The sequence below is a fragment of the Cydia amplana genome, chromosome 17 (assembly GCF_948474715.1).
Source record: "Cydia amplana chromosome 17, ilCydAmpl1.1, whole genome shotgun sequence".
In the NCBI taxonomy this organism is placed as follows: domain Eukaryota; kingdom Metazoa; phylum Arthropoda; class Insecta; order Lepidoptera; family Tortricidae; genus Cydia; species Cydia amplana.
This window is the reverse complement of record NC_086085.1, coordinates 13,629,878-13,657,366: the sequence shown is the minus strand read 5'-3', so window position 1 is coordinate 13,657,366 and position 27,489 is coordinate 13,629,878. Positions and strand designations below refer to the sequence as shown.

General features: G+C 38.6%; 2 protein-coding genes across 3 annotated transcripts in view; one reads left to right on the top strand and one right to left on the bottom strand.

Moving 5' to 3' along the window:
- The window catches only part of LOC134656088 (CLIP domain-containing serine protease B4-like), a 288,523-nt gene that overhangs the window by 194,163 nt on the left and 66,871 nt on the right, over positions 1-27,489 (bottom strand). The window lies entirely within an intron of this gene.
- Positions 1-27,489, top strand: part of LOC134655807 (hemicentin-1-like) — a 73,618-nt gene that overhangs the window by 5,146 nt on the left and 40,983 nt on the right. For both annotated transcript variants that reach the window (XM_063511283.1, XM_063511282.1), the window contains exon 2: positions 2,881-3,007. In XM_063511283.1, the coding sequence (XP_063367353.1) occupies positions 2,881-3,007 (127 nt within the window). The remainder of the gene's footprint in view (positions 1-2,880; positions 3,008-27,489) is intronic.

Below are 27,489 nucleotides of genomic sequence, written 5' to 3'. Positions count from 1 at the left end.
AATGATTTTCCTTTTATTATCGGGAAATTTACCACTGCTATCGGAATTACCTATAATTTATACCTCAAACATCAGTTACTTGATTAATTAATCACAATTTCTAGAGGTAACATTCCATCGGTGGATCTTGTTACAAAAGGCATAAAATCTTTTTTTTTTGCTGTTCTAATTATTTTCTCTTTATCTTATTTCTTTCATATTATTGTCCTGTGTATGTGTGCTTTATGGAATAAATGTCTTTCTTCTTCTTCTTCTTCTAAAGTCCACCGATGGACAGTTAAGGGTGTTGCTGTATGTACATAACCATTGGCTTGACAGATCAGGGGCCTTACCATGACGTCCTTATTGCGATTCTGTTTAGGACCTAAACTGAATCGCTAAAGGACGGAGCTATATAAGTCGCATAGCTCCGTCCCTTAGCGATTCAGTCTAGGTCCTAAACAGAATCGCAATAAGGACATCATGATAAGGCCCCTGGCCTATTGCATGATAAATGTTTAAAAAGACGCACTCTCAAAAACGATTTTGGAAATAAATAGAAATTTTTATAATTGTTTTTTTTTTATTCTTAAAACTTTTAGTGTTACCATTAATAGTCTGCAACTCTGCACTCTAGTTGGCACGCTATTACTCCTACTTATAGTTAGTCAAACCAAATTTTTAGCAAATAAGAACAAATAACTATACTCATCCTTCTCTTTTGGGTGCAAGTACTATAGTTTAGACAAAGGCAGTATGATTCTCTCTGTCTATGTTTGAAATGAGACAGTCCCAAAGGACAAACAAACACAAACAAACTATACCTTAACAGAATCTTTAAAAGCCCTACAGATTTTTTACCTCAACACAAGCATTTATTTTCGCTAAAGTTTAATGAACAAACATAATAAACTAAGTATTTGCATGCATGTCGTTAACCCATTGAAAGCGTGTGAAAATCACATGCAAGACTTGATTATTATGCTTCACAAGCAAAATTACTTTGTCATAATTTTATGGCAACCATAATAAGGTTCAACGTTAATGCGCTTAATATTTATAAGTACATATATTGACGTGTTTTCGTTATAGCACGGGTATTTTCCTTGAGTGAAGAATTTAATAAAGTAGCTAATATTTACAGCAATAGGTACTCTAAAGACAGGAAATTACAGAAAACAAAAGATATTGAGCGAAACTTGCGACGAATGTGGACATTAAGGATGACTCACGCTAGACCGGGCAGTGCTCGGGCCGGAGCTTCTGGAGCTTCGTTTTCTATGGAAAGCAACATGTGATCACCGATCAGCTGTCATAAAATGTCGTAGACATGTCCGACACCTCGGCCCGTGCACGGCCCGGTCTAGCGCCATTGCTCGATAAACACTGAAAATATACCTCTGTTTAATAAAAATGCATATCGTGCGCTTAAGTTACATTCACACATTCATTCATTAATTTTACACTGTTTTTGCGATTAGTAATCTGTATTGGTGTGTGTGTCATCGATGTCAACGAAACATTCACGTCAATTCTCCTGCCGATAATACTACTATATACTAATATCCAAAATTTCTATCGCCTACTTTACGTTTTATCCTCTCCTCTAATACAGAGTGATATTCCTATTATGCAGTTCAAAAGGCAGTTTAGAACGAATTCCGTTTTTGTACTACATATACAGTGTGTGGCCTGTAACACGGGCGAATAATTAAAACGTAGATTCTACTCCTCAAACTAGACAATGTTTGTTCAGCGACTTTTAAAAATAACTTGTGGTTTGGATTTTAAAACACTTTAAAATTTATTCGAACACGCAATGTATCACGAAATTGATTATGCCTATACGATGACAAGGCTGACACTGCTGACAGGCAATGTCAATTAGACGGAATTTAAAGTACATTGAAAATATTATTTAGTTTGTTTGAAAAAGGGACAATCTTTAGACTACATAATTTCAAAAAGTTGTTGAACTAAAGTTTTATTGTTTGAGGAGTAGAATCTACGTTTTAATTATTCGCCCGTGTTACAGCCCACACACTGTATTGCTTGTACGGGGAAAATATTGTACTACATGTTTGTAGGCGGATGGAGTTATGTAAGCAAGTGGATAAGCGCCCTAACAGCTATGTACAAACTAAAGCGCACGCCTAGGTACATAGTTAACGACTAGGTACACGCTGAATGACTAAAATAACAATTCTAGAATAGCGCTAAGACATTAAAGTTTGGCGTTGCGACTCAGTTATGCAGTTTGTATTTCGGACGGTTAAATTAAGTTTAAACCATAGCGTCTACAGTTAATTTCAGTTTAAAGTTAAGGGTATACCGGGTCCTGTAATACGAGCTAAAAATTAAACTGTAGGCTGTACTCATACTGACCAACATTTGCTCAGCGACTTATAAAAATAACTGGTATTTAGATTTTTAGAACACTTTAAAGTTTATTCTAAGACGCAATGTATTGCGATTTTGTCATGTTTAAAGCGTGACTAGCAACGTCAATTGCACTGATGACAGCTTACATTAAAGATAATATTTTGTATGAAAAATAGGAAGTCTGAGGACTTCATCATTTTTAAAAGTCGCTGAACAAATGTTGTTTAGTATGAGGAGTACAGCTTACAGTTTAATTTTTTGCTCGTGTTATAGGCCACACGCGTTATAATAGTTGGTTTTTATAATAGTGTTTATAACACAAATCAAAAATATGAGTCTTAGTAAGATGGCATATACCTGTAGTCGAGAAATTGGGACCGGTTCCGCCGTGGCGGGGTGGCCTAGGGGTTCAAAGCGTTAGCCCGGATTGCTAATCCGGCCTTCACCACTTTTTCTTTGTCAATATTTCTTTAATATATGACATCTATTGCAGTTTACAAAATTATTAACGTTTTTCAGGTCCGGTGGTGAGCCAAGAAGCCATCGAAGGCCGCAACACCTCCCTCCACTGCGACACCTCGCTCGAGACGTCCACAGATGAGCTGATGCTGCTCGTATGGTACAAGAATGACGTACCCATTTACAGGTACGTGTTAGAAAGAGCTAGCAATGTTTTTAAGCAGCTAAAATTACTCCTTCTGCTTGTAATATTAGTTTTAAATTGATGAGAAATACACTTCGTCAGTAGCAAAACTCGTGACATCGACCGCGGTATTCGGAAAACAAGATCCGTTCTAGAGAAGAGAACGATACGATAATTATGTAATGGATACCTGGTAGTTTAGATTTCAACTATATATCTTTTGCAGCTCAATTCGGGCAACCAATGTCACTTTTACGTTAAATTATCGTTTCAAAATCGTTTTGAGATCTAAAAATACATAATGTGACGAATGACATCAAGAGTATCTCCAGAATCGCGGAAATGACAAATTTGACAGGCTATAGATCTTAAAAATATCGTCGTATCTTGGTGATGTCTAATAGATATCTAATAGATGTCCGAATCGGGCCCCTAGTGTCAAGTAGAGGCACTGATAAATCCGCTACTTGACGCTAGATGTCGTCTACAAAAATAAGCAGCGTTTTAGTAAGAAAACTGACGTATGGACTATGCTTACTTATTTCTAAAGCACGCAGAGGCTCGTACCTAATTTATATGACGGTGTGCATAGACACCAGTCTACGTTCGTCGCCTATTTGTACGATCACAGTAAATTTAGGCTTCACTGTGGGTTATTTAGCGTCCATTTAGGTACTGCCACGATACTGGTAAGAATAAAGCATGCACGCTAAAGTAAAGTAAGCAGGCAGCTGATTGCTAGCAAGCTAGCAAAGGAAAATAGTCCGCCACTGAATATACGCTAAATGTAAACAAGCGTTACTGGGGCACTATGATCAGTCTATCTCTGGCCTCTCTTCGATATTGCAACCTATTTTAGATCCCAAGTATACCTTAAACAATTTCACGCCATGTAACCCGAGCATCTTTATCATGCAACCGGGAAAAGCATGGGTAGGTAGTGTAAGCAATTTAGCGCTACGTTTTTTCAATCGATAAAACGTCGACTACAGCACAAAAACCTATTCCGAATCTCGATTTTAAACCATTCAACCTTCAATCTTTACATAATACAATAAATATATCTCTATCTAAACTAAGTATTTAGTAAGTTTTATTATGTTGGTTTTTATTAGTTCTGTACCTACTGTGTGTTAATAAATAAATTTCATCAGATAAAGTCAATATTTAAATTACACCTATTATTAATCATAATTATTGAAGCGCTGGTGGCCTAGCTGTAAGAGCGTGCGACTTGCAATCCGGAGGTCGCGGGTTCAAACCCCGGCTCGTACCAATGAGTTTTTCGGAACTTATGTACGAAATATAATTTGATATTTACCAGTCGCTTTTCGGTGAAGAAAAACATCGTGAGGAAACCGGACTAATCCCAATACGGGCCTAGTTTGCCCTCTGGGTTGGAAGGTCAGATGGCAGTCGCTTTTGTAAAAACTAGTGCCCACGCCAATTACTGGGAATAGTTGCCAAGCGGACCCCAGGCTCCCATGAGCCGTGGCAAAATGCCGGGATAACGCGAGGAAGATGATGATTTATCATAATGATTCTTGTAATAGGTACTGATTTTTGTAAGTATTGACTTGAACTGATTAAATATCACAAGGTAGAAAATCAAATGTATAACTAAAATCCATTGTTGGGTTACAAAATTACAAATTATGAAAATTGTTGCGGAGTGTACCTAAGGATTCAATGTTGGTATTGTTGGTCTGTGTATTAAATACAACCTCTTCCTTCCACGAAGGTGCAGCGAAGTGTATATCACAACAATATCATATTTTCCCACCAAAGCACCCGTATTTGCCTCGACGGAAAGCGGCGGGGCCTGAAATACGAGTCAGGCAATTCTTTACTTTCCGGGGTGTGCAGTAATGTACAATACAAACACTTTATTGGACAAGTCGTAAAGAAAATGAGACGTGAAAAATGTATATACTTGCTTGAAATTATGTTTATTTGAGCATTTAGGGCTTAATTTAACTTGTGTGACGATACTCTTGAGAAATGGAAATGGGTATGCCTTGAAGTGAATTTTTAACAAAATGTTATCCATCTCCATTTATTTTGAGTGGATGTATGGCATAAGTCTGCGAGGTAACTTTAATGTTTGAATAAATGTGTATTGACCTTTTTTGTAAACACAGAGAATACATTAAGGAAATGAAATGAACACTGCCAATAAATTAATGTAAACTAACAAATTAACTACTAATCTAGGTACTTACCTATTTAATGTTCTTAATAGTCTAAAAAGCTAAAGTAATTATACGCTATTAATGTTGCCCTGAAAAAAATTAAGGTAATTCATTGTACTTATGAATATTTTAGTAACCAAACGTTTTTCATGTTAATACCTACTTGTAATCATCAGAACAACTATCAAACCAGCATTGTTTTAAAAATGCATGCTGACGTTATTATGACTCACGTTAGACCGGGCCGTGTTGGGGTCGGAGCTTCCGGCGCTTCGTTTTCTATGGAAAGCATCACGTGATCATCTGTCATAGAAAAGTAAGCGCGGGAAGCTCCGGCCCGGACACGGCCCGGTCGGCCCGGTCTAACGTGAGTCATCCTTTTACAAATGTAATATTTGACGTTTTTTATGGTACTATATTGACATCCGCATCCGCATCCGCGGATGTGAGCCTTTAAAAATCCGCATCCGCATCCGCTTCCGCGGATGTCAAAAAATCGGCATCCGCAACATCCCTGCTCCTAACCTAAGGCCCAAGGTCCTACCCATAGTACTTATTAACTTTGCTATTCAGACCCAGCTCCTTCAACAATTGTGTAGTCATAGCGTACCACGGTCCTACCAGTAGGACTTAATAGAAAACCCATCATTTTGTTTTCAAATTTCGCGCTTATCGAAATTGGCGTGTACGAACTTCTAAAGGACCGTTTTGTTTTGTCTGTGAGCCCTTAACAAGTTCGTAAAAAAAACAAAGTGCTGTACAAGGTGCTGTATAAGTACAATAACATCAAAAAAAAGTATTCTAAGTACTTGGGTCTGAATGACTAGGGCTAGGGTCTGTAGGACTAGGGGCCGTACTGACTACATACTCAATTTTTCGTTGGGCCTTAGGAGGCTATGTCTATGAACAAAATGTTGCTCCCAGCTTACACCAGCACTGTTGCAGAAAACTTTGTAAAGTTTAGGTCATTTTATTTAAAAAATAGAGTAGGTACATTTGACATTTATAGCAGTAATGCAGACGGCATCAGGGCTATAACCGCGAAAATCGGAGTTCGCAAATTCCGGGCATCTGTCTCTGTCACTCTAATTTCGCCTTCATTGGAATATAAAATAAATTAATTAAAAATTAAAAAACACGACTGCAGTTTAAAAGCGAACTGAAAAGCTAGAAATAATTTTTAGTTATGTTAGGTACTCAACTTAATGAATGTAAAATAGAATATAAATGTTCAGTCAGGGTAATAAACAGCAATCGGAAAAGTTTAGGCTCATTTAGGATCGTGATTGTACCTGCATATTTTATTTCGATTGCAGTCGGGGACCTGTGCATGAGAAAATTTCAATATATCAAGGTTTTCAGTTCGCTTTTAAACTGCAGTCGTGTTTTTTAATTTTTAATTAATTTATTTTATTTTATACATTTTAGTGACCATACAAAAAGCCAAATTTTTTATGATTTAAGACAATTTAGTTTCTTCAAGGAGATTTCATCACGTTGATCTTTGATATGTTAGAGACAAACCAAAGAAAGTCTGCAGCGCTAGATTAAAAGTAGTTTTTAAAAATCAGTATGCGACAACACCACAGAAAATGGATTAAATAGTCTTGATACTTGTGAAATTTCTACCATATTTACCGTCTATGAAAAAATTAAGCTGTATGCACAGCTTAATTTTTATGGTAAAATAAATTTCATTCCAACAATAGATGTCACTATTAATATGTAGACATATTATACTAATATTGATAAATAATATTGGGAGAATGTGACATTTGGCTTCATCAAAATTAATAAGCTTTTGTAATATCCGCGACGGCGGGAAATAGGTACAGAGGGCCTACCGCGAACACCGAAGTTCTCAATATGCGAGCATCTTTCTCTTTTACTCCCATTAAGGCGTAATTAGATTGACAGAGAAATTAGTATGCCTATACCTATTAGGTGTGTTTAATTTGCTGTGAAACCTTAGTCTAAACCAATATTATATTATCTAAGTAGGTACATATGGTGAAGTATTAAGATGTTTCATTCCACTTACCCGTCATCAACTCCAAATTTTGTAAACATTGTCGTTTTTCAGCTTGAATCGCCTCGTGCTGACTTTTTACAAGTGTAAAATTATTCGTCATGCGGAAAAGTAACTCCCGCACGCCGGTTTTGTAAGGTTTCACCATGTTTATTCCGTTCATCACAAAACACAATGAATATTTAAACGATTTTGACAAACACATACCATAGTGCATGACGTTTACTGACTGCTTAAAAAACATTGCCATATGTAGTTTTTTAATTCGATGTCAAATTATTGCGCTGCAGACTTTCTTTGGTTTGTCTCTAGCATAAAACGTGCTTAAAAACCTAACTAGGTCTGACCCAAAAACCAGACGTATTGTAAAGTGCTATATGGCTTAATATCTCTGCAACTACATAATTATTTCCTATTAGTTGGCTTTCGGCCTTCGCAATTAAGATACTTGGGGAAGCTGCAGAAAGCGTGCACCTTTCTTACGCTCCGGGCCTTCGGCCCTACGCGAAGTTCGGCCTTCGGCCTACGCAATTAAGATACTTGGGGAAGCTGCAGAAAGCGTGCACCTTTCTTACGCTCCGGGCCTTCGGCCCTACGCGAAGCTCGGCCTTCAGCTTTCATAATTAAGAAACTTGATGAAGTTGCAGAGAGCGTGCACCTTTCTTATGGTTCGGGCCTTCGGCCCTACGCGAAGCTCGGCCTTCGGCCTTCGCAATTAAGATACTTGGGGAAGCTGCAGAAAGCGTGCAGCTTTCTTACGCTCTGGGCCTTCGGCCCTACGCGAAGCTCGGCCTTCGGCCTTCGCAATTAAGATACTTGGGGAAGCTGCAGAAAGCATGCAGCTTTCTTAAGCCCCGGGCCTACGGCCCTATGCGAAGCTCGGCCTTCGGCCTTCGCAATTAAGAAATTTGGGGAAGCTGCAGAAAGCGTGCACCTTTCTTACGCTCCGGGCCTTCGGCCATACGCGAAGTTCGGCCTTCGGCCTACGCAATTAAGATACTTGGGGAAGCTGCAGAAAGCGTGCACCTTACGCTCCGGGCCTTCGGCCCTACGCGAAGCTCGGCCTTCAGCTTTCATAATTAAGAAACTTGAGGAAGTTGCAGAGAGCGTGCACCTTTCTTATGGTCCGGGCCTTCGGCCCTACGCGAAGCTCGGCCTTCGACCTTCGCAATTAAGATACATTGGGGAAGCTGCAGAGAGCGTGCAGCTTTCCTACGCTCCGGGCCTTCGGCCCTACGCGAAGCTCGGCCTTCGGCTTTCGTAATTAAGAAACTTGAGGAAGCTGCAGAGAGCGTGCACCTTTCTAACGGTCTGGGCATTCGGCCCTACGCGAAGCTCGGCCTTCGGCCTTCGCAATTAAGATACTTGGGGAACCTGCAGAAAGCGTGCACCTTTCTTACGCTCCGGGCCTTCGGCCCTACGCGAAGCTCGGCCTTCGACCTTCGCAATTAAGATACATTGGGGAAGCTGCAGAAAGCGTGCAGGTTCCTACGCTCCGGGCCTATTTGGTTTTATGAGATTAGCTTTTCTTAATAAATTTTGTATATTCTTACTTTCTTAAAATTGGACTTAAACCCTCATATTGTATATATATTATTGATCGTCTTTCAAAGCGCTTCATTTTGATGCCCTACTCGATGGGTTTGCAAGATATTTTTTTCTTAAGGTTGCGTAATGTGGCGTATTAAGTCCGCCATATTGATTTTGTAATGACGTCACATAGCCTATGTCACCCGGGATGACGTAAGGATTCTAATGATATATCATACATCTAAATCGGTTAAGGCATTCTGAAGTTATCGTGGAATAAAGAAACTCACATACATATATACATACAAACATGAACGCTGAAAACAATACACTCTTTTTTTTGGGCAGTCGTGTAATAAAAAGAGAAAGATTCCCGCAATTTGCGAATTTGGTGGTAGACGCCCAGAACCCCTAGTGTACATTTTATTCGATAGTAGCGTGACGAGCGTTCGCGTTTGCGTTGTCTATTTTTGTATGGGATTTTGAACAGCGCGCCAAGCGGGACGTTTTGGAAACTCAAAATCCCATACAAAATGACACTTTCAAATGAAATCACGTCACGTCACGCTATCAAATGGAATTTACTCTAGGGGTACAGCAATGATGTTGTAGTCTGAATTGGAACGGTACCTTTAGGTATCACCACAGGGCGGACACGCCATACATCAAAAATGATTTGCGTTTATATGTGTGCGCGGCACGTCTGTACACGCGTCATTGTGTATGGGTGCGTAAGTCGCTCTACTGAGAGCATGCCAGAAGTCCGTCAGATTCATGTCGCGGCCAGTCGCGGGGCGAGGTAATCCGAGTCGGGGCGGGGCGGTGCGTGTCCGTTCTGTATGATAATACTATTACTTATTCTGTGGTATCACTATGTTTACACAACTTTTGAAATACCCAAGTATTTATTTTCACCGAATCTTAGTAGTAAGTGGGCTAAATTGATCTATTTAAAGGCCTTTCTTTACCCACTTCCGCCATCACTGAGATCTGGAAGACATCAAGCCGACAACCGATCTGTATCGGGGCTTTTCTTTATTTTTTATTGATAGAGGTATTTCTTTTACTTCTTTTACACTCACGGGCAAATAAAATGGAAGTCCAATTAATTTTGTAAAATACATTTTCACAACAATATGTGCAGAAAAACATGATTGTTTCTTTCATCGCATTTATTGTCATTATTAACATCATCATAAATAAATAAATAAATATTATAGGACATTATTACACAAATTGACTAAGCCCCACGGTAAGCTCAAGAAAGCTTGTGTTGTGGGTACTCAGACAACGATATATATAATATACAAATACTTAAATACATAGAAAACTTACTGAGATTCGAACCCAGGACCGCGGCTTCACAGGCAGGGTCACTACCCACTAGGCCAGACCGGTCGTCATATTTCGAAACTAGCTTTCGTAAAAATACAAAAAAAGCCTTTTCAAAATGCACAATTACGTATGTATCAGTATTATAATAACTCTCGTTATACGTAATTTAATAAATCAATAAAATTTAAAAAACTATGGGCTTGTTTAAGTATAATATTAGTCTTATTTTTACCTGACTGGTGATGAAGAGGTAACGTTTTTCGAGTGTATAAAAGTTTTTTAATTACAGGCAAGTAGTAGAACGTCATTGTAAATTCATGATAGCTGTAAAACTTAATATTTTGTTTAATTTTGGTTTTAGTTGGATATTTAATTACACTTTACACCTAGTGTTACTATAAATGAAATGTATCTAACTTAAACACTTATTAAAAATGTATTTACGTTTTACCGTTTTTCACCAGCCTATTTTTATTGTCCTGCAGTGTACACTCAAGTTATCTTTGATCTCGTCGCTTGACACCGTCCTAAGTAGTTTATAGCCGCCAGGCGTGGTGGCTAAACCCGTATTATTGAGATATAGCTTTTGCCCGCGACTTCGTCTCCGTGGAATAAGTAATTTGGGTACCTTACTTTTTAAACAAATCTGCTTTTTATTCATCCTTCTTTTCATCCCCAAATTGGTAACTCTATAAATTTTCACCCCATTTTTACACCTTAAAGGTATGATTTCTGGGATATAAACTATTCTATATCCCTCCCCACAGCTCATACTATCCGCATACCAAGTTTCATCTAAATAGGTTCAGCGGTTATTGATTTCCCATACAAAGTTCCACCCCCCTTTTCACCCCTTTGAGTGGTGAGTTCTGAGATAAAAAGTATCCTATGTCCTTTCCCGGAACTCAAAGTGTCTCTATGCCAAACTTCAACTAAATCGGTTCAGCGGTTTAAGCGTGAAGAGGTAACAGACAGACAGACACACTTTCGCATTTATAATATTAGTATGGATTAGTATGGATATATGTAAACGCGAAACAAGTTATTTATATTCTAGTTATATTAAGTTAAGAGTCATCCCACACTAGCGTCTTTTGAGCGTCGGCGACGTCAGCGCTCTATGGAAAATGGCGTCGGCGCGCAGTTGCGCCAACGTTGCGTTGAGCAGCAGCCATAAAGTTGGCTCGATGCCGACGCTCGTAAGACGCTAGTGTGGTGTGGACCTAAGACTGGCTTTATTAATTTAACCAAAACATTATTAAACTTATATATAACTAAATAAATCTAAATTTAATCTAAAAATGTTATCCTATTTTCATTGGTCGTTAATGGAGTGTACGACAAGCTTAATAGCACTAATGAAAGACAGTTTGGACACAATGCCTTTTACGACCTAAATAGGCAACCCAAGGCACTAATTACTTAATTATTACATTTTAATATCCAATTATAATAAAAATTCAAAACCACTATATAGAATAAAACAAAGTCGCTTCCCGCTGTCTGTCTGTCTCTATGTATGCTTAGATCTTTAAAACTACGCAACGGATTTTGATGCGATGATGATTTTTAATAGATAGACTCAAGATAGAGTGATTCGAGAGGAAGGTTTATGTATAATTTGTTTACCCGTGCGAAGCCGGGGCGGGTCGCTAGTTCGATATAAGTTTATAGCCTCTGATGGCGACACCCATATAACTGAGATATATGTCTACAATCGCGAAACGAGTTTCACAGGTTCATGTAAATATTCCAGTATAATTAAGTTGATAAGCTAAAGGACTAAAGGATGACTCACGCTAGACCGAGCCGGGCCCGTGCCGAGGCGTCCGATATATCATTTTCTATGACGGCTGATCGGCGACAAGTGGTGTGCTTTCCATAGAAAGCGGAGCGCCGGAAGCTCCGGTCCGGCCCCGGCCCGGTATAGCGTTAGTCATCCTTAACAGTTGTTGAACTCTAAGGATAAGTTTGCGGCAGTTCTTGTATCAGACTTTAGTACAGTCAGCAGCAATAGTTGTTAAGCGGGCGAGGTGTTCAAAATGATCTCGACGCGACTTAATTGCTAAGAGAATAAGAGCGCGTCAAGGTAATTTTTAACACCTCGCCCGCTTAGCAACTTCTGCTGTTGACTGTACCTAATGCTGTTATATTTATCCCATCGAAAACATAAATGTGAAATGAGAGCCAAGTTCAATATAAGAATATTCGTCCTTGTTGACTTCGCCGAAAAAAGGATTGAGATCTATATGGGTGCCAAGTTCTAGTTTGCTTGGGATGTAATTAAAGTTCAGGATTTGACTTGACTAGTTTTTACGTAAATATTGTCTTTTTGTCTGTTACCTTCCGTGATTATTTCTCACTTGATGGTTTCATCGGAAGATCAGCGCTGGAAGTCGCCAGCAACATGCTGAGATGGGGCCATTTCGTGACACTTTATTTCTGACTATGTTATTTCTATGTATGTCTTTTGTCTGTGTGTTTACGAATAAAAAACTATTCTATTCTATTCTATATTATCTACTTTTCTAAAATTTAGTTTTTTGGTATAATAACTATTAGCCAAGACCAATCCTGAATTTTAATTACATGGGGTCCTTGGGGAACGGTAATTGCTTGCCATCAGGCGATTTGTCTGATCGTCTGCATTCTACATCATACAAAAATTAAAAAATGCTGTATACATCGTACATACATAGGTAGGTACAATCACCTACAATAGGGTATTTGACTACAAGTCAAATCAGTTTCTTTTTTAGAAATGTCAAAACGATTTTGCTACTATGGAATTTATATGAAACACTAGCATGTGACGATGACGTCACGATCAACTACTCTTTATAGTTTTATACGGGTTTTAAAATATAAATTGTCTCTAAAAATAACTGCTGTCTACGTTATTCTATTAATCTTCCGATGCTTTATTTCGTGCATGGTGTAAAATAATTAATTTTAAATACAGTCAAATACCCCATACTGCCCCACAAACCCACAATGCATAACAACAGCAAATTTGCAAAAATACTTGTACCTAACAATGCGTAGTAGGGCGTAATAATAGATAAAGATACTGCACAACGAAGCGCGCTAACATGTCCAACACAATCTTATCTTAAAGCCATAAGAGCGTATCATATCCTCGTAAGCCCGAGGACTGGGCGCAAGCGGGCGAGCGGCAAATCAAAGCCATTTAAACTTGTTTTTTACTACGTCGGTGGCAAACAAGCATACTGCCCGGCTGATTATAAGCGGTCAACGTAGCTTAGAGACGCCTGCAACTCCAGAGGTGTTACATGCGCGTTGCCGATCCTAACACTCCGCACCCTAGTTAAGCTCTGGCAATTACTCACCGGCAGGAACACAACACATATATATGGTCTAGTGGTCTTTGGTTGCGGTTTTCTGTGAGGTGGAGGTACTTCCCAGTTGGGCTCTGCTAGAGCAAGCGCAGCAGACCTAGAGGTCTGGAATGACATCCGCTCTGTTTTGCCCTACCACATAAAGCGAGATGACATTCAGAGCTGGCAGCTTTTTCTCGCAGCGCATAAGTATTGCCATTCAGCGAGGGAATGCTGCCAGCATCTTTGGCACAATGCCGCGGGGGCCTTTTTTAGATGTTTTTTAATTTAGATTAGTTTAGTTTTTAATTTTATTATAGGTACTTACGTAACTAGTTTATATTTATCTTTAGTTTTTAATTTTAGATTGTAATTTTATGTTGTGGTTGAATAAATTCATTATCACACGAATAAGCTATTCCAATAAAAAAAATTCACAGTGCCCGTACCTCTCTTTTGGACTTAGTTTAAGGACAGACCCGGGTCCGTCCGTCCAAGGAGCGTTTTAATATTAATAACAATAAGGAGAACTATTATGATTAATGATTATAATCTATGGCTAAGGATGGAAAACATATTATTCTGTATCTCCGCGCTGCGTTCTGCAAGACTTTAGATTGGCTAAAGTAAACTGACAAGTATAAACGATGACTCACGTTAGACCGGGCCGTGTAAGGGCAGCGCTTCCGGCCAAATAAATCTTGTTCGACACAAGGATATTCTGAATGTGCGCTGAAATAATAATGAACTGTCGTTTGACGTAATGTCGCCGAGGACACTTACCCATTTTAAATATTCCAGGCAGCGAATTAAGCTCAAAGGAACTCGCTTTATACATTATGTGAGACTAGGTACTATTCGGATGAGCGCGGCAATAGCGTTATTGCTGTAATATTGCGGTGCGACATCGACACCAACTGATGGTGTATGTATATACAGGGTGTTTCCTGTAACAGGAACAATAAATTAAACTGTAGGCTGTACTCCTCAAACTGACCAACATTTGTTCAGCAACTTTTGAAAATAACTCATGTTTTGATTTTTGTAATATTTGTTGACGCAATGTATTGCAAATTTTGTTATGTTTAAAGTGTGACAAGCAACGTCAAACACACTGATGTCAGCGTACATTGAAGGCAATATTTATTTTATATGAAAAAGAGGAAGTCTAAAGGATTCATCATTTTTAAAAGTTGCTGAACATATGTTAGTCAGTTTGAGGAGCACAGCCTTTAGTTTAATTTATTGCTCATGTTACAGGAAGCATCCTGTATACTTTATTGCACATAGAAATAAAAACACGAGAAACACAGTTACAGAGTAAATTAAATACAACAAAGGCGAACTTATCCTCGTATGGGATCTCTTCCAATAAAGTTTGAGGAAACTAATAAAACAGAAGTCACGATTAATGACAAACAAAACCAAAAGTGAACAATCACTAAAATTAATGAAATGCAAGTTTTGAATACTCATATTCATACTCATTTATTCATAAAGCCAATTTACACTATATGAATACACATTGCAATCGGGTGGTCGGGTGCAATGCAATGCCGTCGGCAGCAATGTCACGCCGCAATACTGCAGTAACGCTGGTGCAGTCTCAATCCGAATAGCACGTGTCAACTGTAGGTATGGTGCGGGAATGAGAAGACGGATTTTGAGTCGAATATTGCCAAAAATGCAAGCGAAACGGTATACGTGTGCGCTTCGTGAAGGTGCAATGGCGACTAGAGGTCAAACGGTGCACACATGCATACTAGTTCCTTCACATTCGCTTTATTATAAAAAAAACTGTTTCCTTAACTAGGTACACAGATGGCGTTACAGGTAAGTAATATTAGGATATTTGTCTTATATTTTTACATAATATATATGTGTATTTATTTATGCATGTATAAACTATTATTATTTTTGGTAGATTTTAAGTATGTAAATGTTTTTAGGAACGTTCTTAGCGAGCATTATCCCACACAGGGTGCGTATGAGTTTCTAGCGTTAACATCCTCCCCCTTAGTGCAGCCCTAGCTGCACTCTTCTCCCATGGGAAGCAATGCAACGCGTGTAGCAGGTCGCTTGTATATTTACTTATTCCAAAGTAAAATGTGCATAAACGGTGCGCAGTTTGCGCCAAATTCAAAGCCGTCATAGCGTATGCCTTCACAGGTTCCGAGGTAGTTTGTAGTTTCACGCCAAAAAACCGCAGCGCGTTCTTATCTTCCTCTTGTGATTCCGAATTATCCATAATTGGTGCAACAGTTTCCGGATCGGAAGTATTGTTTTTGTTGACCTTATTTTGTAAATAATTCGCACTATCTATGCACGCCGGTAACAGCTGATAAGACATAGGCAATAAATCAGCGGGGGCCGCGGGGGCGAGGGGTGCAGGCGCCAGGTGATACAGTGGCTGCGCTCGTGCTGATAAAAGTGCTGCGTCATTCCGTAGCCGGCCGCCGGGCGCAGCGCATATGTTACCATGCACACACCAGCCGAGCGGTGTGCGTGTGAGATAAGGCTTATTTTTGCTTCCCCGTATTATTGTAAGAGGTTCAACCAGATGATAATGGTCCTGACCAATTAACAATTGCGGTTTAACGTCGACGCGCAATACATATTGCTTAAAGTCTTTTAATTGTTCGTAGCTCTCAAATTTAACACGGGATAGCTTTTGTACTGGCAAATCAAGATCACTCATTTTACGCGCGCACAGATCGAATGACTCACCTGTATTGTTTGTAATGGTTAAGTTTACAATTTCACTTTTGCATTGTAATTCTGTAGTTTTCCAAGCACCTTGAACTTGTAACGTATTACTGTAGCCGCGCAAGCCTAATGTGTCGGCGAGATCAGCTGATACCAGAGATATCGATGCTGCGTCATCGAGTAACGCGCAGGTTCGCTTGCTTCCATTAGGTCCGTGCACCACTAATGATACTACTTTCAATAGCACTGTCTTGTTATCAATGTTTATGTTATTTACATAATCACTTAAGTCCGCGGTTTCACTCTCGTTAGCTTGTACGGCAAATTCACTGTCAATGACGTTAACATAGTTCTCACTTAAACCATTGTTGCTTTTTGGAATCCAATGTAGTAATTTATGATGATCCTGGCCGCAGTCATCCACGTTGCAGGCCGCGGCGGGGCAGGTCTGCTTATCATGCTGTGATATTAAGCATTTAAAACATAATTTGCTCAAACGTACATAACGCCAGCGATCGCGCCGCGTCGCTTGCTTGAACTGTGGACAGTCTGGCAGTGGGTGGCTAGATATTTTGCAGTAGTTGCATTTCTCTGTGTCAGTCATTAGTAGAACAGGGTGTTGGGTACCTCGTCGCTCTTCATGCTGTTTTCTATTCTTATCAGCTTGACTATAAACGTGAGACACTCCTGCTGAGGCTGCCTTTACAGCCTCTCGTTCTAAAAAATCCGATAAATGTTCGAACTTTGACCTTTTACTTTCATATAAATGTTCGTACGCGTAGTCACCCCACCGGTTTATAAGAACACTTGGGCACTTGGATAGCACGGTGGTTATTAGCTCCGGGCTCCGTAAATAATCAGCTTGATCAATGGAGCGAGCGGTTACAGCAAAGTTTTTTATCTTTGTAGCAAAAATAACAATCTCATTGTGGTAAGCGTGAGGTAGCGGCTGCAGTTTCCTGATTTGGTTAACTATTTTGTTAATGATCACTTCTGGGTGTCCAAAACGAAGTCCTAGGGTCTGCATAATAATCTTTGGATCCGTTTTGCCACTGAGCATCGATATAACTGCCTCCTTAGCGTCACCACGTAAACATTTGCGCAATCGGCCTACGTTTTCTGAGTCACTGAATTTACAACGCAATGTTGTCTCTTCATAAGCATCTTTAAATTGCAGCCATTCCATGGGGTCTCCGAAGTATAACGGCAAGTCTTTAGATGTCACCAACCTGGCAACAAGTTCCGGACTTTGAGTTTTAGAAGTTGAGGCACTAATGGCACTTTGTAGAGCGTTAGCTAATTTTTCGATGTCGCTCGGATCACGCGAAGACTGCTGGGATACTGTCCGAGGTGCTGGCTGCGGAGTTGGCTGAGCGGCGGGTTGCGAGGCCAGCTTAGTCGATTTATCAGCGCGAGGGGCGATCAACTTGGCGTAAACAGCGAGTGGTTCGCCAGCGGGACCGGCGGCGGCGGCGGCGGCGGTGGTTGGGAAGTCGGCGCGAGCGGCGGCGGCGGCCGGGTAGTCGGCGCGAGCGGCGGCGGCGGCGGCCGGATAGTCGGCGCGAGCGGCGGCGGCAGCCGGGTAGTCGGCGCGAGCGGCGGCGGCGGCCGGGAAATCGGCGCTAGCGGCGGCGGTGGCCGGATAGTCGGCGCGAGCGGCGGCGGTGGCCGGGAAGTCGGCGCGAACGGCGGCGGCGGCCGGGAAATCGGCGCGAGCGGCGGCGGTGGCCGGGAAGTCGGCGCGAACGGCGGCGGCGGCCGGGAAATCGGCGCGAGCGGCGGCGGTGGCCGGGTATTCGGCGCGAGCGGCGGCCGGGTAGTCGCCGCACGGCGCGCCCGGCTTTTCGGCGGAGGCGGCGGTCGGCTCGCCGTTAACGTAGCTAGTGGTTTCGAGTTCTTGACGTGGTTTTTGTTCTGTAACTTGATCACTGCGCACGAGCCATTCTTCAACTTTTTTATAACTAGAGCTAGCAGAACGATGTGATCTGTCACTTCCATTCGGTTGCACTTCCAGGGCTGCGATCTCCAAAGCTAATTTTTTATCGATTAATTCTTTGTCGATTTTTTTTTTTTTTTTTTTTTTTTTTTTTTTTTTTATTAAGAAACAAACAGTCTTATACAACAGATAAGTATATAGAGTAACATTCTTCTAGTAATAGACTTATAGTTTCCTATATGTAAACAAATATTATAATAAAAACTTATTACTACGTATAAATGACATGCATATGTACTAGTATGTGTGACGAGATATGTGAGGAAATCTTAATCTAGGTGGTCATACTTAAAGAATTTAGCCTTACACTCTGCAGCCTCTAGTTCTAACTGCATTTTTCTAGCCATAAAAACCGACGAGGATACCGATTTATTACTGCGCGGAGGGTGTGGTTTCACAACGTCGTTCTTGGCTTCCGCATTATTTTCTGATTGATGCTCGGGCGTAGGATGGGGCTGCTGAGCGGACGGTTTTCCATCATTCTCCACTAGATTGGACGATGCTTCATTCTTCATGCGTCGCGTTTGAATAACACTGCGCGGCGGTGACATCGTGATCTAGTCCTGCTTACAGGTTCTGTTCCCGTGATCCGGTCGAAGTACCAATTTGTCAACTGTAGGTATGGTGCGGGAATGAGAAGACGGATTTTGAGTCGAATATTGCCAAAAATGCAAGCGAAACGGTATACGTGTGTGCTTCGTGAAGGTGCAATGGCGACTAGAGGTCAAACGGTGCACACATGCATACCAGGGGCCTTATTCGACATGCCACTTTTGACGTCGCATGTTGAAGTTCATTTGAATCTGAACAATCATGGGTTGTCGAATAGGTAAAGATCATTATCTGTCAGTGAATCTCATGTAAACAAATCATTTCATCGCTAGACTTGTTTGTCTATTGGTATGGCCGCCATGTTTGGATTTATGACATTTAAAAGGGGATTCTATGGCATAGAGTAAACTGCATTTCTATTTTCTATAGTTTTTTGATTCCTCTACTCGACGCAAGATGGAGTTAACAGTCAAATTTCGATCTTGGCGTTATAAAAATAAACCGCAAGAACATGACATGCAGTTGCGTTGGTGTAGATCTATCATGAAAACGAATATATGACAATTGTCCAGAATTAAAAAAAACTTGACAATAAACATACAGCAATACATATACCACTAAATGTCAAAAAGAAAACAGATTTAGTATAATTACTAGGTAACAAATTATATATAAAGTTTAAATTTTAAACCAATCGTCGTGGGTCCTAACCCCGGCTCTTAGCAATGAACTTCTTGTAACTTGTGTGAAAAATATCATTTGATATTACACCAATTACTTTATGGTGAAGTAAAATATCATGAGTCATGAGGAAGACGGAGTAGCCTGTAGCCACAATAAGCTATATTTTTGTCCTCTGGGTTAGATGGCAGTGAAATAGGGAGAGATAGTGAAGAATGCGGCAAAATAAGCATTTATTGTGTTGTTAGTAGTTAGTAGACTAGTTTTTTTTTCTAAAAATGAAAATTGACGCAACAGCAAGCTCATAGCCCCCTATGAGCCAGTCAGGTGCAGGCTTAAGGGCTAATCCCGGGGGAAGCGGAGCGTCGGCGACTAGCTGGTGCATCTGCTTATTAACCTCTTCTCACTTTTACCTCAGGTCCTTTGATTAATAAATTAAGGTAAAATTCGTAAGAACTAGTGCCTGTGTCATATTCTAAATTGGACGCTATGCCTAATTAGTTGTTATAAATTAAATAAAATAATTATTTATTTAATTAAATTTATAACAACGCAACGTGGGGTTATTCATGATGAATTTTAATGGCTTATATAAGACAGCGGTCGTATATTGCCTTAGAAATTTGGATTTTGTCAGTTTGAATGAACAGCAAACTGGAGACATTGAGATTAATTTTAAACTTATTATTTTAGGTGTTCGTAAGAAATAAGGTATTGACAGACATTGACGGAAAATCGCGAAAACCCGGCCAGGTGCGTCGGACCACGCAAAACGGAGGAGGATTCCATACTTACTTCTTCTACCATGTATCCATATGCCAAAATAGCAACAAAAAAGCCGAACAAAAATACCGTTTCTTCGCAGCATTAGATTTCAGTCCTTTTTTTAGAAAAGTAATATATTTAGGTACATAATATATATATGTAAGTAATTTTGTTATGTGAAACTTATATGTTGTGTTACGAGACTTACGAGTAGGTAACTTTAAACTTTAACAGCCTAACAGATCCCAATAAGGCCTAGTTTACCCTCTGGGTTGGGAGGTCAGATGGCAGTTGCTTTCGGAAAAACTAGTGCCTACGCCAATCCTTGGGATTAATTGTCAAGAGAACAATAGGTTCTCATGATCCGTGGCAAAATCGAGATAACGCGAGGAAGAATAACTTTGTCACAAGAATATTTGGCCAAATATAAATCCTTATTTTAATACTCTCGTGTATTTGACCTACCTACTCGTATTGAGTCGTATTTTGCCACCTAGTAGCCTCGAATTGGTTGTTATATGTGGCTTTCCATAAATTAAGGGTCCTTATGCTTCAATAAGGACGTTTTCATGGGGTCCCGTTGTTTCCCATAAAGTTTTAAGTCATAATGTATTGTTTGTCATATTATCATTACTCATAAAACTGAAACCGTTAACATTTCAAGATTTTAGTTAGGTTATCCTATAGATAGGTTAGGTTAGGTTAGATTTGTTTTATGGCAATCCTGAAAAGTGACGCGTTTCTGAACTAAATGAATTATGACTAACGAAAATTCGAGCAAACAATACATTATGGCTTAAAACTATTTGGGAAACAATAGAGACACCGTTTTCATCTGAAGTTGCAATAGAAATTGAAAAAGCCACATTTTTTCAAGCTTTTACTTAGTTTTATCTGTCCCGTTGGTTGTCTGTCTGTCCAATGTGGTTCCAATCAAATCATGCAAATTAAATCCCAACAAAAACATAAATGTGAAATGAGAGCCAAGTTCAATATTGAGAATACGTGTCGTTGTTGACTCGCCGACAAAAGAATTGAGATCTATATGGGTGCCTAGTTCTGTGCTGTGTAGAAAATCCTGAAATTATAAAGGATTTGTCTTGGCTAGTTTTTAACAACAAACCAAGTTTTTGAAAAACTAACAGAAAAATATATATTACCTATATGCCTATACGTAAAAACTAGCCAAGACAAATCCTTTATAATTTCAGGATTTTCTACACAGCACAGAACTTGGCACCCATATAGATCTCAATTCTTTTGTCGGCGAGTCAACAACGACACATATTCTCAATATTGAACTTGGCTCTCATTTCACATTTATGTTTTTGTTGGGATATCATTCCTTTTTGTACAGAAATTACTATAGTATTCATCATGAAAGCAGTTTGCCTAAGCTGAAAAGGAGACCCTCGCTAACGCGCGGTTAATTGCCAAAAAGTTTCAGTTTCACATTTTTTCTTTTGTATACGCTTTATAGTCTACTTTCATTCCAAATATCAAGTTTCTAAGTAATCTAGAAGTGGGTTAGGTTTTTGGTCTATAAGTTTTTTTTTTCCATCGATATATCAATAATTTCCAGTTTTCAGATTTTTCCCTCTATATGCACCTAATATTCTACCTTGATGCCAAATATCAAGTTTCTAAGTCATCTAGAAGTGGGTTAGGTTTTTGGTCTATAAGTATTAATTATTTTTTTTCCATCGAAATATCAATAATTTCCAGTTTTCACATTTTTCCTTCTATATGCACCTAATAGTCTACCTTTTAACAACAAACCAAGTTTTTGAAAAACTAACAGAAATATATATATTACCTATATGCCTATACGTAAAAACTAGCCAAGACAAATCCTTTATAATTTCAGGATTTTCTACACAGCACAGAACTTGGCACCCATATAGATCTCAATTCTTTTGTCGGCGAGTCAACAACGACACATATTCTCAATATTGAACTTGGCTCTCATTTCACATTTATGTTTTTGTTGGGATATCATTACTTTTTGTACAGAAATTACTATAGTATTCATCATGAAAGCAGTTTGCCTAAGCTGAAAAGGAGACCCTCGCTAACGCGCGGTTAATTGTCAAAAAGTGTATACGCCTTATAGTCTACTTTCATTCCAAATATCAAGTTTCTAAGTAATCTAGAAGTGGGTTAGGTTTTTGGTCTATAAGTATGTTTTTTTCCATCGATATATCAATAATTTCCAGTTTTCAGATTTTTCCCTCTATATGCACCTAATATTCTACCTTGATGCCAAATATCAAGTTTCTAAGTAATCTAGAAGTGGGTTAGGTTTTTGGTCTATAAGTATTAATTATTTTTTTTCCATCAAAATATCAATCATTTGCAATTTTCACATTTTTCCTTCTATATACACCTAATAGTCTACCTTGATGCCAAATTTCAAGTTTCTAGGTCACCTGGAAGTGGGTTAGGTTTTTGATCTATATGTCAGTCAGTCACAAAAATGCCGGTTTTTAAACGTTAATTTATCAATAACTGTTTGAGCTATGTTTATGAAATAGTGTATTTTGAACAAGCTAAGGGACTTGAATACATGTGCCAAATTTCATGTGTGTAGGTTAAGTAGGTTTCAAGTTGTGAAGGGGTCAAAAGTAGCTCGAAATGGTTCGTGTAATATTACACACGGTTGCTGCGTCGCCAGTTCCTTTTTCTTTGAACTTGGCTGGACACGCTACCGCGTGTCTAGATTTGACCCACTTCTCGGGTGTTCAATGAAGCTGAAAATTTACATAAGTACATAATATGTAATATGGGTGACAATACAATATTTTTATGGTTACCATCGAGTTGATCTGATGGTGATGATACAGACAGTGGTCTTTTAAGTCTTTTTAACTTTGTGATAAAACAACGCAACTTAATTATATTTGAAAATATTTAAAGAAAAATACAGTCAGAAATTAGAAATATTGTTATCTAACCTCTCTATCACTTTTGCATATTCGAGCGATAAAGAGGCAAATAGCTGAGTTTCGATTTTCGCACTCCCCGATAGGCCCCTTTGTAAACAAACCGCCTTGATGTGATACAGACAGTGGTCTTTTAAGTCTTTTTAACTTTGTGATAAAACAACGCAACTTAATTATATTTGAAAATATTTAAAGAAAAATACAGTCAGAAATTAGAAATATTGTTATCTAACCTCTCTATCACTTTTGCATATTCGAGCGATAAAGAGGCAAATAGCTGAGTTTCGATTTTCGCACTCCCCGATAGGCCCCTTTGTAAACAAACCGCCTTGATGTGTCTATGTCAAATTATTAATTGTTTGTGAAAACTTGTTAAAAAAAGTTTAAAGGAAAGGCGTAGGCAAAGAGTAGTATAATATGTATATAGCTGGTCAACCAAATCTTGTCAGCAAAAAAGGCACGAAATTCAAATCTTCCATGGGACGATATCCCTTCGCGCCTACATTTTTCAAAATTGCCGACTTTTTCTACTGTCAAGATCTGGTTGACCAAGTATACCTATATAGCGCTGGCGGTACACCGAGAAATTCAGTAAAATGCTGCAAATGATGTTAAAGGTATGAAAATCGGTACGATTGATCTTTAGAACATTTGAAACAATTTGACCCGAAGCACCAACAAATAAAAAAAAAACGAAAGGAGTTATGACGTCATCTTTTTTTGTAAGGAATAAAAAAATATTGTTTAAAAACCTATCGTGTTTGGTATTAAACGAAAGGGCTTTCTGAGCCGATTCCAAACATATATCACATCATTACATTTCAGTATTTTTTTTTAATTATAGATAGATAGATAGATAGATGATTTATTTCATGAAAGACAATTACATAATAAGTTTGCATTGATGTCAAAAATATAAGAATTTCTATCATGATCGTCAAAATAAAAATAAAATATAAAAATGAAAATAATAACAATACTAATGAAATAAAATTATAGCTCCAATAAGGATTGTCAAACAATTAAAATAAGAGTAAGTAGGTAAATACTTACAAATCCAAAATATAACTTACGAGAATACAAGAACAGAAAAAATAAAAACAATGAATAAAAGTCAATTAATTTCCAATTGGAACAGTCGTTAATAAGAGTAGGTATAAAATAATATCTCCCAATAAGAATCGTCAACACACAACATCAACAATATAAAAAAACAATGAAATACCTAGTATCTCCCAATAAGGATAGTCTATGATAACGGAAACAATGGCAATAAGAAAACAATAATAATTAAAAAAAAAAAATTGAATTAAAATGTCATTTCCATGAACTCATTTATTGAGTACAGGGGGTTTTCCAACAAAAGGTTTCTCAATTTACGCCTGAATATTACGCCGCATTGCTCGTTTCTTATCTCGGCAGGTAGGTGCTCGAAATACGTAGGTCCGATGATTCGTGGGTTCTTTTTTGAAAGCACCAAGCGACGAGGAACTGTTCTGAGACGACCTGTGTTACGCAGTTGTTTTCCCGGACAATCTACACGAGAAAATTGAGCAATATTGTTTCTGACATACATTATTAGATCAAACAGGTGGTGTGAGTAGTGAGTCATTATGCGTTCCGAAATAAAAAGTTCCTTACAAGGGTGTCTGTGTTTTACTCCAGCAAGTGTACGAATTGCTCTCTTCTGAACTATCAGGACTCTTCTGGCATCAGTGGAGTTACCCCAAATGAGCGTGCCGTACGACATGATAGAATGGAAGTGAGCAAAGTACACCTGCTTTAGAGCTTCCTTCGAGATAAGAGGCTTCATCTTTCGCAACGCAAAGACTGCACTACCCAACCTGTCACAGACATAGTCAACATGGTGCTTCCAATTTAGGTTACTGTCAACTATAAACCCAAGGAACCTACTCTCATTGCACACAGGCATCGGACTATTGGCAATGCATGATGGTGGGAGTGGAATCTTCCGACCAGAGAATAGCATCACGTTTGACTTAGAACAATTTAGTATGAGCCCATTTGCTGAAAACCAGGTCTGTAACTGCGCACAAGCATCACTTATCTTTAGGCTTAGCTGGTCGTAAGATTCTGCACTAACCAACACAGTGGTATCGTCCGCAAACAATACAGGCAAACCAGCTGCAACATTGGACGGCAGGTCGTTTATAAAGAGAAGAAATAACGTATTTCCGAGAGCAGAGCCCTGCGGAATACCGATATTTACAGACCCTGCGTCGGATTGTAATGGTTTACCGTCGGCGAGCAGTTTTACGACTTGTTTGCGGTCCGATAAAAAGGACGTAAACAGCTGGTGAGCTTTGTCTTGGACACCATACAGATGTAGTTTTTTGAGCAGTAGCACGTGACTGATGACGTCAAATGCCTTCGATAAGTCGCACAATACTCCTGCCATCTTATTGTTGTCATCTAACCCAGTCACTATAGAATCAAACATCCTGTACGCCGCGGTGGTTGTAGACATTTTCTGTCGGTACGCATATTGGTTACTCGTAATCAGTTTGTTTGATTCCAGGTGAGTCATCAGGTGGGATGACAAGACAGACTCAACTATTTTGGATATGGTTGGCACTATTGTAATAGGCCTGTAGTTGTTGACGTCGCACCTGTCGCCCTTTCCTTTAAAAACTTTATAATATAAATATAAAACTTTATAATATAAATAATTTTCAAAACATACCAATTAAGTTTGGGATTCTTCAGATACAATACGGTAAAATTTTTTTTGTAAAATATATCTCTAATCTTATACCTAATATCCTCATATCTAACCCTAATAAAGCAATTTTGAAATTATATACATTTAGGTTTTTTTTTATTTTTCAGTTTTACATAGTGTGATCTATGAATCTCTCAATTAAATATTTAAAAAGAAAGCATAAAATTAATATAAAGTCCGTCAACCAAATCTTGTCAGTAGTAAAAGGCGGCAAATTTGAAAAATCGCGGGTTAGCAACACTGTGTTCGAATAATTCCAAAATGCGTGTCATCTGTGTTTTATCTGTGGAATGTGGATCGTGAACGACAGCCGTCACCTTATTTGTTTTCATTTGGTTTTCATTCTGAATCGTTTCTGTTTCAAGAGATATTTCTGCTGTCACCATTAAATACCAATACATTAAATAAGAATAAGCAAAGCTAAGGGGCCTACAATGTACAATCATGCTCGTTGATGGTAAACATTACTAAAAATTGAGTTTATGACAAGTACATACTGGAAGAACTCTTTCGAACTTTTAAGATTATGTTCAGTTTTTTTGTTTTAGGGTTAAAAGGCATAAATAAAATTAAAACGTATGCCTAAATATATCCAACAAGACCATAAATTGTGTCCTGGAAACCGTCCATAGGCCCACATGACTAATATTTTCAGCAATCAGTTGTGACTATTTACAAAGGTAAACCTTTTAAACAGTATTAAGAGCCTTGATTATATCGCCGTTCTTTCGCAATATCTACCTAATCCATACATGTTTGTTGCAGGATTAAATCTTGCCCAATATAAGGCGTTCGTAGTAGAAAGTATCTCTTCAGACAATACTTACCTATGGCGGTTTATATACGTGTACAACGCAACCAAGTCGAAAAGTGCCCCTTATCTTATTTACCTTTAAATTAAATAAACACCCAAATATCAGTTGTTTTATTTTTAATATGTATATTGTACAATATATACCAATCAAAAAAATTACACAGGTATGTCATATTCATTCAGAACAGTACACTAATTTACATTAACAGGTGGCATATTATATTGTAAATAACAAATATATGCACTATCTAATTATCTGCATTTTGATATGATTTTATTTTAGTAAACTTAGAAGACATAGGGAACAAAGAGAATATAAGCACTACGATAGAGAGTTGTTTTTGATATCTTTAAATTTGTTCATCATTTTGATTAACATTGTTTTAACATCGCTTTTAAATTGTCCGTCCATGTTTCAATTTTTTTCAATAAACCGCGAGTGACAATTTGAATTGACGTACGCAGGGCGCGCTCAGCGGAAAAAAAATCTTATGGTTCGATGTACATTGCTGCTTTTCTTAGCGCAATACTGCTCTTTGAGTGTTGCCCTACTTTAGTTTGCTTTACATTGCTACTGACAAGATTTGGTTGACGGACTATATAACGGTTTTTTTCAGAAAGTCGCTTATATCTCGGAATCTATAAGTCGTAGTAAAAATTGTCTATGTAATAATTAAGAAAGAATTAACCTAAAAAACTCACCTTTAACGTCCCCCCTTTCCCGAGTTCTCCACCCCCCACTCATCAGAACTTTTTCTTACTTAAAGCTTAGATATTACCAAAGGAACATGTAATAGTATTTTATGCAACTGTTGTTTAAGAGAGGTCAAAAAAGGCGAGTGGCGTCAGTAACAATAACAAC